The following is a 12770-nucleotide window of genomic DNA, read 5'->3' as shown; positions in this document are numbered from 1 at the left end:
GTACATAAATTTTATTAGATCATCCTCCTGGATGTAAATCAATTGGTTTTAGATGAATTTTTAGGAAGAAAATAAAATTAGATAATTCTTTAGATAAGTACAAAGCTCAAGTGGTAGCTAAAAGTTTTACTCAATTGAAAGATATTGATTATTTTGATACTTTTGTACCTGTAGCTTGGTTGACCTCTATTCATTTCTTGATTGCTTTAGCAATAATTCATGGTCTTATGATTCATCATATGGATATGAAGACTACATTTCCGATTCATCATATGGATATAAAGACCGCATTTCTAAGTGGAGATTTAGACGAAGAAGTTTACATTAAACAACGAGAAGAATTTGTCATTCCTGATCAAGAACATAAAGTTTATAAGTTTCTTAAATCTCTTTATGAATTAAAACAAGCTCCAAAGCAATGTCATGAGAAATATAGAAAAGATATAATTTCTAATAGATACTTAATCAATGATGGAGATATCTACATATTTAGGAAATTTCAAGAAAATTTTGACGTTATATTATGTCTTTATGTAGATGATATATTGATCTTTGAAACTGATATTGAAAGAGTCAAAGAAACAAAATGATTTCTTGCTTCTCGGTTTAAAATGAAAGATCTTGGAGAAGTTCAAAATTGTAAGATCAACAAATAATTTGACTCTTACTCAATCAAGTTATACTAAGAAAGTTATGAAGAGGTCTGTCATATTAACGACAAGCCAGTGAAGAACTTTAATGAAGGAATAGTCATAAGAGAAAGATATATTTTGTAGAGAAAATTGAATAACTATTTATTCCTTGTTGATGACCCTTGAAATAAAAAAAAATTCAAATTACATAGACTTACAATCCTATTAAACCATTAACAAAGTACTAACCAAACTCTCCTAAACTTTAGGACCAACTATTTGCAACTCTAAATACTAGGAAAGAAATAACGTACTTAAAATAACAACCTAACAACTAAAGATAAAATATATCTTACTGTAGACTTGGTCAAATTTAAAAAATGTTGATGTTGTTCAATTTTAACACCCCTTCTCGACATCATCTCCCTGTCTTAACCATGCCTAAATGCTGGGAAAAATTTTCCAACTTGCTGACACTTCGACCTTTTGTGAATAAGTCTGCAATTTGACATTTGTTTTAGTATGCTCCAAAGAAATCTCTCTTTGCAAGAATTTTTCCCTAATAAAATGGTAATGTATCTCCACATGCCTAGTCCTTGCGTGAAACACTAGATTTCAGCCAAGTAAATTGCTGACTGATTATCATAGTACAAAGGCATTACATAGTCCACCAATTATTGTAAGTCCTTCATAAATTGTATAAGCCATGTACTTTCTTAAGCTGCAACTACTACTGCCTGGTATTCCACTTCTGTTGTTTATAAAGACACAGTTCGTTTCCTTTTGTTGCACCATGAGACTACTCCCGATATAAGCATAAAGAAATATCCAATAGTTGAGGGTCGGGTATCATGATCTCCTGCATAGTCAGCATCATAATAACTAAATAACTTGCAATCTTCACCTTTCTATACAATATACCATAGCTAAGTGTACTTTTCACATATCTCAAGATTCGTCGAACTCCTTCCAAATGAGACTTCTTTGGATTTTGCATGTAACAACTCATAACACCAACTGGGTAAGAGATATTGATTCTTGTTAAAGTTAAGTAGATCAAACTACCAACCAATTTCCAATACATTATTGCATCTTCTAAGTCTTTCCCTTCATGAGAACAAACTACCCACCAATTATCGATATATTATTGCATCTTCCAAGTCTTTTCCTTCATAAGAACACATCTTAGAATTTTGCTCTAGTGGTGCTGAGACTGGTTTGCAATTGAACATCCCAAACTTCTTCAAGAGATCTTTGGAATATTTTCTTTGATGCAAACAAATTCCTTCTTCACTGCGATCAACCTCCAAGCTAAGAAAATAATTGAGCTATCCGAGTTTCTTCAGCTGGAAGAGGACTGACAAATTCTTCTTAGTTGAGAGAATTTTTTCTTCACAATCTCCTGTTAAGATTAGATCATCCACATATACTAGCGCAATAGCTATTTTCTATCAGCAATTTTCATAAACAAGCTCGAATCTACTGGTGCAACTGAATAATCACTATGAGTAAGAAATTCAGAAATCTTACCATACCATGCCCTTCGATATTGTTTTAATTCATATAGCACCTTTCGAAGATTACGAACATAATTCGGATGATCTTGACTTTGAAAACCCATTGGTTGACATATGCAGATCTCCCGATCCAACTCTCCGTGCAAAAAAGCATTCTTTATGTCCATCTATCATATTCCAATCTTTACTAGCTGCAAGTGCAAGTAGAACCCTGACCATAGTAAGCTTTGCCACTGTACTAAATATTTCATCATAATTTAGTCCATATTGCTAAGAAAAATCCCAAGTTATAAGACGAGCTTTATTCCTTTCAATTGATCCAGCTGTGTATCTTTTATCTTATAAATCTATTTAGAATAAATAGGTTTGACATCCCTTTGATTTATTATGAGCTCCCGAGTTTGATTTTGTTCTAGCACAATAATTTCCTACTCCATAGCTTTAATCCACTTCAAATTCTAGATTTCTTTCTCAAAAGTCTCTGGTTATTTTTTATTTTCTTCTTCTACTAGGGCATCTTTGGCATATTTGAGATTCTGCTTTTGATCCTTGTTGACCTTCTAAGTAAAGGTGGTGTGTTTTCTCCATTTATATCATCTTTTTCACCTCGTTGTTGGTGCAAACCAGTTTGATAAGGACTTTGAGTCACGTCTTCTTTAGTATTATCTTTGTTAGTTTCACCTTTAGTTTCATCTAGACTAAATTGGATATAAGAGGAGTCCAACGCATCTTTGAGAACATCTGAATCTGGAAGCGATTCTTTATTTGAAGACCACCATGAAGAAGCTTCATCAAATACCACATCTTAAGAAGTGTAAAACTTTTCTGTTGTTGGATCACAACATCACCACCCTTTTCGTTGACTGTCACACCCTATAAAGATATACCTAACAACCTTCTTGTCTATCTTGATACGTAAATTATTAGGTACAAATAAATAACATACACACCCAAAAACATAAAAATAGCTAATTGAAGGTTTCATATTCCACGACTTTTTAAAAGGTGAAAGAAAGCATAACCTTTGTTGAGGAAGTCTATTAATCACATAAGTTGCAGTCTTTATAGCTTTTTCCTAAAATTGTCCAGAAACTTTTTTTGCGTGAGGCATGCTCTGACAAATTTCTGCTAGATGTTGGTTCTTTCTTTCTGCTACGTCATTTTGTTATAGAGTGTTTGGACATGTGAACTTCTGGTGTATTTGACACTCCCGAAAGAAGTTAGAAAATTCGTATAATGTATATTCCCCACCGTTGTCAGTTCATAGGCAAAGTATTTTCCTACCAACTTCTGCTTCAGTATCCTTTTTGAATTCTTTAAACTTTGAAAATCTATCAGACATTTCCTTTAAAAAATAAATCCACACATACCTGGAAAAATCATCAATGAAGGTTAGCATATATTTCATTCAACTAACAGATGCTTGCTTGACCGGTCTGAATACATCAGAGTGAATTAATTTTAATGGTTCCTTGGCTTTGTAGTTTGACTCCTCATATGGAAATTGATGTGCTTTACCATACTGGTAGCCTACACATATTACATCTGTCCTTACTGGAACTTTAGGGAGACCCTTCAACATTGACTTTTCCATCATGACACTAAGCTTTGAGTAGTTAACGTGACTCAATCGCACGTTCCATAAGTCTGCAGTGTCATTTTTTCTTACCTTGTCTACATATGATATTTCTGCCGATATTACACAGATGAAATTCAATCTTGGTCCCTTCATCATTGGATCTTCTTTAATCTCCAGGTGTTGATATAACCTTACATCATTCAGACCAAAGAGAACAAAAAAACCTGAAGATGTTAGTTGCAGCACTGAAAGAAGATTTTTCTTCATACATGGAACATGATAAACATTTTGAAGAGACATTAGATCAATACAATTCTGTAGAGACACTACAGCCTTACCAATGTGAGATATCGGTAATTTTGTGTCATCGATTGTCACCACCTCACGATTCCTTTTATATATGGATAAATTTTGCAACTTATCTATGTCACATGTTATATGATTTAAGCAACCAGAATCAAAAATCCAATCCTTCACATAGTCAATTTGTTTAGAGGTTGTTACTGTAAGAGCTAACTCCTCTTATTCTACAACAAAGAATGCTTCAACATCCCATTCCTCTTTAACTTACAAAGTGGCAGCATTACTTTCCACAATTTTTTTCTTTGACCTGCAATCTCTAGCCATATGCCCCATCTTCTCACAATTGTAGCATTTTTCTTCAAACTTTTTGCTATGACTTTGATTATTCCAACCACTGCCTCCACGAGTGCTCCCTTTACCTTGACGACCTTCCACCTCATTGTTGTTCTTCTTAGGTCCACTGGCACCATTCTTCTTGAATTTCCAGCTTCTTATATTGACATAGAGTTCTTCATCTTGAACCTTCAGTGAAGCTCCTCCCATTTGCTTAGCCAAGACTTCCTGACCTACTAGTAAATTCTCAAATTTCACAAGTGATGGCTGATTTTGCCATCCTTGTACAGCAATAATAAAGCCTTTATATTTAGGCTTTATACCATGGATGATAATCCACTTTATCCTTGTATCTCCAATTGGAGCTTGTGGATCTAACTCTGAAATCTCTCGACATAACATCTTCACCTTATGAAAGTATTGTTCAATTGTCATGTTGTGTTGTCCTATCTAGAGTAATTCGCTCTCTAAGAAGTAGAGACTCGTATAGTTTTTCTTTAAAATAGCTTAGCGAATGTATCCCAAGCCTGCTTTGTGGCATCTCATATGTGCTCTAACACATCTTCTTCAGTTGTTATCTTCAAAGCAAACATAGCATTTCCCGCTTTTTTCTTCCACTTCCGCAATATGTTATGTGCATCTTCTACTTCTGGTTGTGTCACATCACTGCCGTTCACAACCTTCCATAGATCTTGCCCTTGCATATAAGCCATTATGCAAGTAGACCATGTACTGTAGTTGCTATTGTTGATCTTTTTCATTCCGCCGATAACTTGTAGATCTGTCATTATGTCAACAGTAAAAATCTCAAAATGCTACAGTAAGGGATTTCCCAAAGAACAACCTTTCCCTTGATACCAAATGAAGAATTTAAAGAAGGAATACGTTTAATAAAAAAGAGTTATAGTCGTAAGAGAAAGATATATTTTGCAGAGAAATCTCGATAACTATTTTATTCCCTATTGATGACCCTTTAAATAAAAAAAATTGCAAATTACATTGACTTACAATCCTACTAAACCACTAATAAAGCACTAACCAAACTCTCCTAAACTTTAGGACCAGCTATCTACAACTCTAAATACCTAGAAAACAATAACGTACTTAAAATAACAAGCTAACAACTAAAGCTAAAAGATAGCCTACTGCAAACTTGGTCAAATTAAAACAACGCAAATGTTGTACAACTTTAACAACATGTTCCTACACTATTTCATCCTAGCATCAAACTAATGCAAAATTCTGATGATATTCTTAATCAATTGATATATTCTTAAATTGTTGAGGGCCTTATATATGCCATATATTATACCAAGCTAGATATTAGTTATGCAGTAGAAACTTTTTGCAAGTTTACTGTTAGCCCTAGAGTTGAACATCGAAATGCTTTAATTTGTTCTTTAAGGTTTCTGAAGGGTATAATTAATGTTGGCCTGCATTATTCTACCTTTTCAGCAGTTCTTGAAGGCTACAGTGATGCTACTTGAAATTTTGATCTGAATGACTCTAAATCTATTACTATTTGGATTTTCACTTTGGTTAGAGAAGTAATATCTTGGAAATTAAAGAAGCTGACATGTATTATTTACTTAATTATGGAGTCAGAATTTATTGTTATGTCTTCAATTGGGGAAAAAGATAATTTGCTGCGAAGTATGCTGATAGATATTCCATTATGGGATAAGCCAGTATCATCTTTGACTATCTATCGTGATAGCAAAGCTGTTATATTTTGGACTTTAAGTGTTTGTTTCAATAGAAAGTAAGACAAGTTCGTCTTAAAGACAATCATGTGAGAAGATTATTTAAGGATTGCATAATATCGCTTCAATACGTGCAGTCCAGACTCAATTTTGCATATTCTTTGTCTAAAGGATTAGACAAGAAATTAGTGGTACAAACTTGTGATGGGATGGAAATAAAACCTGTTGAAAATTAATTGTACTTATGGTAACCCTACCTAATGATGTAATCTTGAGTTCAAAGGGAAAAACATGTAAAGTTACAATTTTTAAGTAAATCAATAAAAAAAATCGCTAGAGAGTGAGTAGATGTACATAAGTTGAGATTCTTTTCTCTTAATAAATCTATAAAATTGATCTCGATTGGAGTAAATAATAACACTCTTAATAGATTTAAAAGTATTCCTAATAAAGAGGAAGATGAGATTATATTCTCTTAAAAAGTCTATGCACCGATTTCGATTGGAGTGTGTAGGAACACTCTTGATAGATTTATCGATACTTTGGGGATTAATTTCTCTTAATGAAATTTATAGACTCTTTGGTCATAGTATACAAAGTTACTCTTGATAAATTCACCGCATTAAGTGCAAAGTGGAGGCTTCAATACAAATTTAACAGGAAAATCTCAAAGAACTTAACTAAAGGGATTCAAGACACATGACCGTAAGATGTCAAAGAATTTTTATTTTCACCAGAAAATAATAATGCATGGAGTATTTTTATACTTCATTCAATGAATCATTTAGTTCAAGATTTATTCACTAAGCAGTCAATAATTTAGAAAATCTTCACTAACTAATGGTTCTAGTCTGAAAGACACCATTATTAATGCATGTTGCTAGATTAATGTCTCAAATGAATTTTATTTTTTTAAAAATAAAATTTCTTGAAACAAGGGATAAATTTTCTATAAATAATGTTTCAATTAATTTTGAAACAAATGCATTGGTTAAACTTTTTTTTTTGAGTTATAAAGAACATGAATGTGACTTTGACAGTACATTCTTCATTAAATTTTACGTTTTAGGTTCTTGAAAGAAAGATATATTTTTATTTCAAAATATTCATGAACCTATTAACTATTACTTAATTAATACTCTTTTCTTACATAAAACTTTTATCCTATAAATAGTATATCTTTCATTTGAAAAGATAAGCACTCAAAAATACTTTTCCATTGAAAAATATTTGAGAGACATTGATCAAATGGTGAGATCACCAATTCAAGAATAGAAGAACAATTGACAGCGTGTACGCGTCCACCTCGATATTAGGGACCATGTCCCTTACCAATTTCTTCAGCTAATAACAAAATTTTTTTAATATGAACTTACTGCAGTAATGAGAATCTGGTTCCCACCAATTTCTACGACTAAGAACAAAAATTGAAGAACAAAAGTAAAGAACTAAAAGTTAAGAAGACAAGATGTTTTATGTGAAAACCTCCTCACTCAATGGAGTAAAACCACGACCTATCCCAGTGAAATTTCTCAACAACTTCACTAAAATAGGAGCAACTTTCAGATTACAACCTCGTGTAACCTATAAATTCAACTCTTAATCCCTCATTCTTACAATAACTTTATTGTAAGCACTCTCTACAATAACTTTATTACAAAGACAACCAAGGCTAACTCTATCACAAAAGGGTACTACCATTGTTAACTGTAGCCTCCAATACTACAATGGCTAATTCTAGCGCACAACTCAAATCTACAAGATAAGAGAGGAAATAAGATACCTATACAAGCTTCTCAAAAAGGTAGTAGGTTTACTATGTTAGAGAAAAATACACAGACTCAGCAACCTAGACCTCAAGACATATTTCGTTGTAGCAAATTGATCCCTTGGTTGTTGGAGCTTTGTCTTGCTGGAACTTTGGGATGGCTTTGCAAGAAGATGAAAAATTTTAATTGTGCAAAAAGCTAGGTTTTTCTCCCACATAATGATCTATACATATGAAGCAAATGAGAGGAAAAACGGAGAATATTTCTCATTAGCCGAGATTAGAAAGTTATTGTCGTGCCACCAACTAACTGCAAATGCTGCCAAAATAGTTATAGGACAAGACTTTCTAGTTGTACAGTTCACCCCATACTTACGCCCTTTAGGGACCCGGTCCCTACATGCAGTTTTTCAATCATTAAGAGCACAAGTTCCATATACCAAATCGGTACTTCTATGTCTCCATACCACCTAAAGTACATATGTTGAACCAGGAAAAATTCCTTTCAGAAGTTACCAGTTAACAAGGTTATGAGTACATCTATAATATGAATCCTGTCCATACAAAAAGGATCCCCCTGAGGACCGGGTTCTCACACAGTTGACTCGGAGAAATCAAACAAATTCTAGAAGCAACATATTTGGTGAGGATCAGATTCTCTCGTGAGTTTTGTCAATCATCAAAATCACATGTATCTTAACAACTTTTTTGAATGTTACTAGTTTAGTGACTTAGTTGAATCCCAAAGGTAGAGTTGTTATTAATTCTTCCGTTTGCTCGTGGGAGAGACTTCAACTGTCTTCAAAAATTATATTAATGTGCCTCTAAGCCAAGCAAGTTTTATTTTGAATTTCTTATACTAAAATCATTATTGTTTTAACACTATTGGAGAACAAATCCGCTAAATTTCACGTTGCAGGAAGGCATACTTGAACCTTTTCCATTCTCATATTAACAGGGTCATTTATAATCAGGCTAAGACTTTTTTTTTTTTTGTGTAATCTTGCCCACAAACTTTTTATGTGGTTGGCATCAATTTTTTCATTAGTTCTGCATAACTGCTGGTGCATGGAATTGAGTTGGCTTAACAACAGATATAGTGTTTGTAAGTAGCTAATTAGATGCAAAAAGCTTTTGTAAATTATCCGGACTGTCATTTCTTGTTACTCTCAACAAGAAAAAAAAAGAGCAAAAACTGTTCTTTTGAGCCAAACGTCTAGTGAAAACAATGTTTGTACCCCACAAAGTAGGGATAACGTGTGCTTACAATCTAATTTCTCAGACCCCGCTTGTGGAATTACACAGGTATACTGTTGTTCTTGTAACAAGAATTAAAAAAGAGCATTTGCTTAACCATTTATGGTAAGTTAATTGCTTATATACACGAAATAATGACACAAACATTGATTTGTCTAATAATTAAATTTATTTGTTTTGCCAAAAAAAAAATTAATAACATGATGATCCGTAAATACAAATTAAGAAGCAAGTTTCAAGTGTCTTAAAGCTTTATTTATGAGTAGAGCTAATTTTACATCAAATTGTAGAAGCAAATATTGCATCACGAAACAAAGGTGAATTTGAGATTCTTTAAATAATGTTGTTTTGTCTCGTTAAAACAAGAATCAGAAAATGATGAGCTATTATATATATGTTTGATTAAGTAAACATTTCCATGGATGAGACAGGGTACCTAAACCTAGGATATTACTAGTTGGAAACATGTGTTTTGTTTTCATGATTCTTATTAGCATTATTAGAGACGCATTAAGATGGACAACCCCCTTCACCTACCACGCATTAGAATCAACTGTTTTAAAAAAAGGTGCAACCACGCTCCATTGCACATTTGCAATTTGCATTTTCTTTATCATATGGTATTCGTAATTCACTGATTTAACTAATTTCAATTTAAATATCATAAGTATTATTTAAGAGAAAATCATTTTCTACCAAAAATTTCTTCATTCTCGTGGTTTGTACTTTGTACCCGTTAGAGACCTTTGATAGGTGCAAGAAGGAAATATGATGGTACGCTTACTCGTGTACTTGTATCAATCTCAAGAATTTTATCATTCTAATTGGGGTTTCAGGGTAAACATAACATTATTTAAGTTAAATGCCAAAAAAAATAACTTTTATTTATTAATGGCGCAAATTTACATAATAATGTCTTTTAAGAGTAGTTAATAGGTAATCCTTTATAGTACTTTTTAGCTTTATCTAAAAATATGTGAAGGTATTGTACAAAGTACGAAGTTTAAGAGTAAAAGAAAGATTTTGGAAGCTATTATTGGAAAAATGCTATAATATTGATTTTAGAACTAAAATTATTAATAATATGAGAATAGTCACAAATACAGTGTCGTGACAAGCCACTGTCCTAAAAGCTATTTCGGCCCGATTTCGGTGTAAATCTTTCTAGTCGGTCGCTCCCCAAGGTTCCACAGCTACTTCCAAATACGTGCACTTGTGGCTGGAAGTTTGGAGGTTGCCCAAACCAATTACCCAAACGTTGTCAAAGAATAGGAAGCCAAGATTAAGGGAGAGAATTGATGAAGGGGAGAGAGTGTATTATTTTCTATGTTTTCTTACATCTTTAGTTCTCAATGATAATCCTTAAATAGGTATATTATTTATGTTACATACTTCAAAAGAGTGAATGAAGACAAACAGAGTTGTACATAATGTAACATTACTCTTAAATTAATGACAAAGTCATAATGACTAGTACTTTCAAGACTTATGAATGTCTCTTCATTCACAAAGTTACATTTACAAGAAACATTCATTTGAATGAATGTATAATATTTATGTAGTAACTCTCCATCCTATAAACTCTTATGACTTAGGGAAGTTTACACATTTTTATTACAAAGAGTTACAAGAGCTTTTAATCTTTGCATTAATTAAGAAGGAATTATCCTTTAACTGTAAATAATTCATTATAGGTAAAATAAAAAATTTAGTTAAATTTTTACTAAATATAAAATTTGTCATTTCGTGAAAGTCAAATCATTTAATTCATATTTTTATTGAGTTATATCATTTATATTTCACTCAGATCAATATGAGTATAATATATTTTAAATTCACAAAAATATGGACAACTATGTGTATTAATATACGAACTCACTTTCTCCTTATTAATAAGCCATAGTTTCAATAGCTTTCCGTCGTCCTCTTTGTCGACTATTTAGCTGTTTCTCCTTATTAATAAGCCACAGTTTCAATAGCTTTCCGTCGTCCTCTTTGTCGACTATTTAGCTGTTTGCTCTGTGATTTTACTATATCATTCTTAATTAATTATTATATATCATTTATGTATTGAAAATAATAATAATATTTAATAAAAAATAAAAAATAGATATTATGATATGTCTGCTTCAGTTACTTCAATCGTAATTTTACTGTATCGCTTCAATCGTAATTTTACTGTATTGCCCCTAATTAATTATTATAAGGCATTTAAGTATTAAAAAATTATTATAAAGTCATCTAATTATTAAAAAATTAATAATATTTAATGCTAAATTAACTTGATGTCTTATATGAGGCTCACTCAATTTTTTTTCACAAATATTTTTTATAGTAATTTTGTTATATCACTTCTAATTAGTTATAAGTCACAGTTTCAGGCGGAACATTTAGTTGCTTGCCCCGTGATTTTACTATATTACCCCTAATTAATTATTATATGTCATTTATGTATTAAAAAATTAATAATATTTAATAAAAAAGTAAAATAGTCATTTATGACATGACTCCTTCACCTGCTTCAACTGTAATTGTTCTATATCGCAAGTAATTAACTTTTATAAGTTATCTAAATATTAAAAAATTAATATTTAAAAAGTTATTTTAAAGTCATCTAAGTATTAAAAAATTATACATTTTCAGCAGCTTCTCATCGTCCTCCTTGCCGACCATTCAGCTGTTTGCTCCATGATTTTACTATATCACCTCTAATTAATTATTATATGTCATTTATTCTCCATATTAATAAGCCACAGTTTCAACAGCTTTTCGTTCTCTTCCTTGTCGACCCTTCAGTTGCTTTCTCCGTAATTTTACTATATCATCCCTAATTAATTATTATATATCCTTTATGTATTAAAAAATTAATAATATTTAATAAAAAGTAAAATAGACATTATGACATCTCTGCTTCAGCTACTTCAACCGTAATTTTACTATATCGCCCCTAATTAATTATTTTAAGGCATCTAAGTATTAAAAAATTATTATAAAGTCATCTAATTATTAAAAAATTAATAATATTTAATGCTAAATTAACTTGGTGTCTTATATGAAGCCCACTTAATTTTTTTTCACAAGTATTTTTTATAGTAATTTTGTTATATCACTTATAATTAGTTATAAGCCATAGTTTCAACAACTTTCCGTCGTCCTCCTTGCAGACCATTCAATTGTTTGCTCAATGATTTTACTATATGACCCATAATTAATTATTATATGTTATTTATGTATTAAAAAATTAATAATATTTTAATAAAAAAGTAAAATAGGCATTTATGACATGTCTGCTCCGGCTGCTTCAACCGTAATTTTATTATATCGTAATTAATTAATTATTATAAGTCATCTAAGTATTAAAAAATTAACATTAAAAAAATTATTTTAAAGTAACTAAGTATTAAAAAATTATACAGTTTCAGCAGTTTCCCATCGTCCTCCTTGCCGACCATTCAATTGTTTGCTCTATGGTATTACTATATCACCTCTAATTAATTATTATAGGTCATTTATGTATTAAAAATTAATAAGATTTAATAAAAAGTAAAATAGACATTTATGACATGTCCGCTTGAGCGACTTCAACCATGATTTGACTATATCGCCCCTAATTTATTATTATAAGTCATCTAAGTATTAAAAAATTAACATTAACAAATTATTATAAAGTCATCTAAG

At 31.4% G+C, this 12770-nt stretch overlaps 1 protein-coding gene across 1 annotated transcript; it reads right to left on the bottom strand.

The window, feature by feature from the left end:
• Positions 1-3557: 3557 nt before the first annotated feature.
• LOC107874173 lies at positions 3558-4799 on the bottom strand. The gene is made up of 2 exons (XM_016721027.2): positions 4316-4799; positions 3558-4150 (listed from the first exon to the last, which is right to left on the bottom strand). Exons 1-2 carry the CDS (start codon positions 4797-4799, stop codon positions 3558-3560), a joined length of 1077 nt encoding a protein of 358 aa, XP_016576513.2.
• Positions 4800-12770: the final 7971 nt, after the last annotated feature.

Source organism: Capsicum annuum, chromosome 6, assembly GCF_002878395.1.
Source record: "Capsicum annuum cultivar UCD-10X-F1 chromosome 6, UCD10Xv1.1, whole genome shotgun sequence".
Lineage (NCBI taxonomy): Eukaryota > Viridiplantae > Streptophyta > Magnoliopsida > Solanales > Solanaceae > Capsicum > Capsicum annuum.
This window is presented reverse-complemented; position numbering and strand designations above follow the sequence as displayed.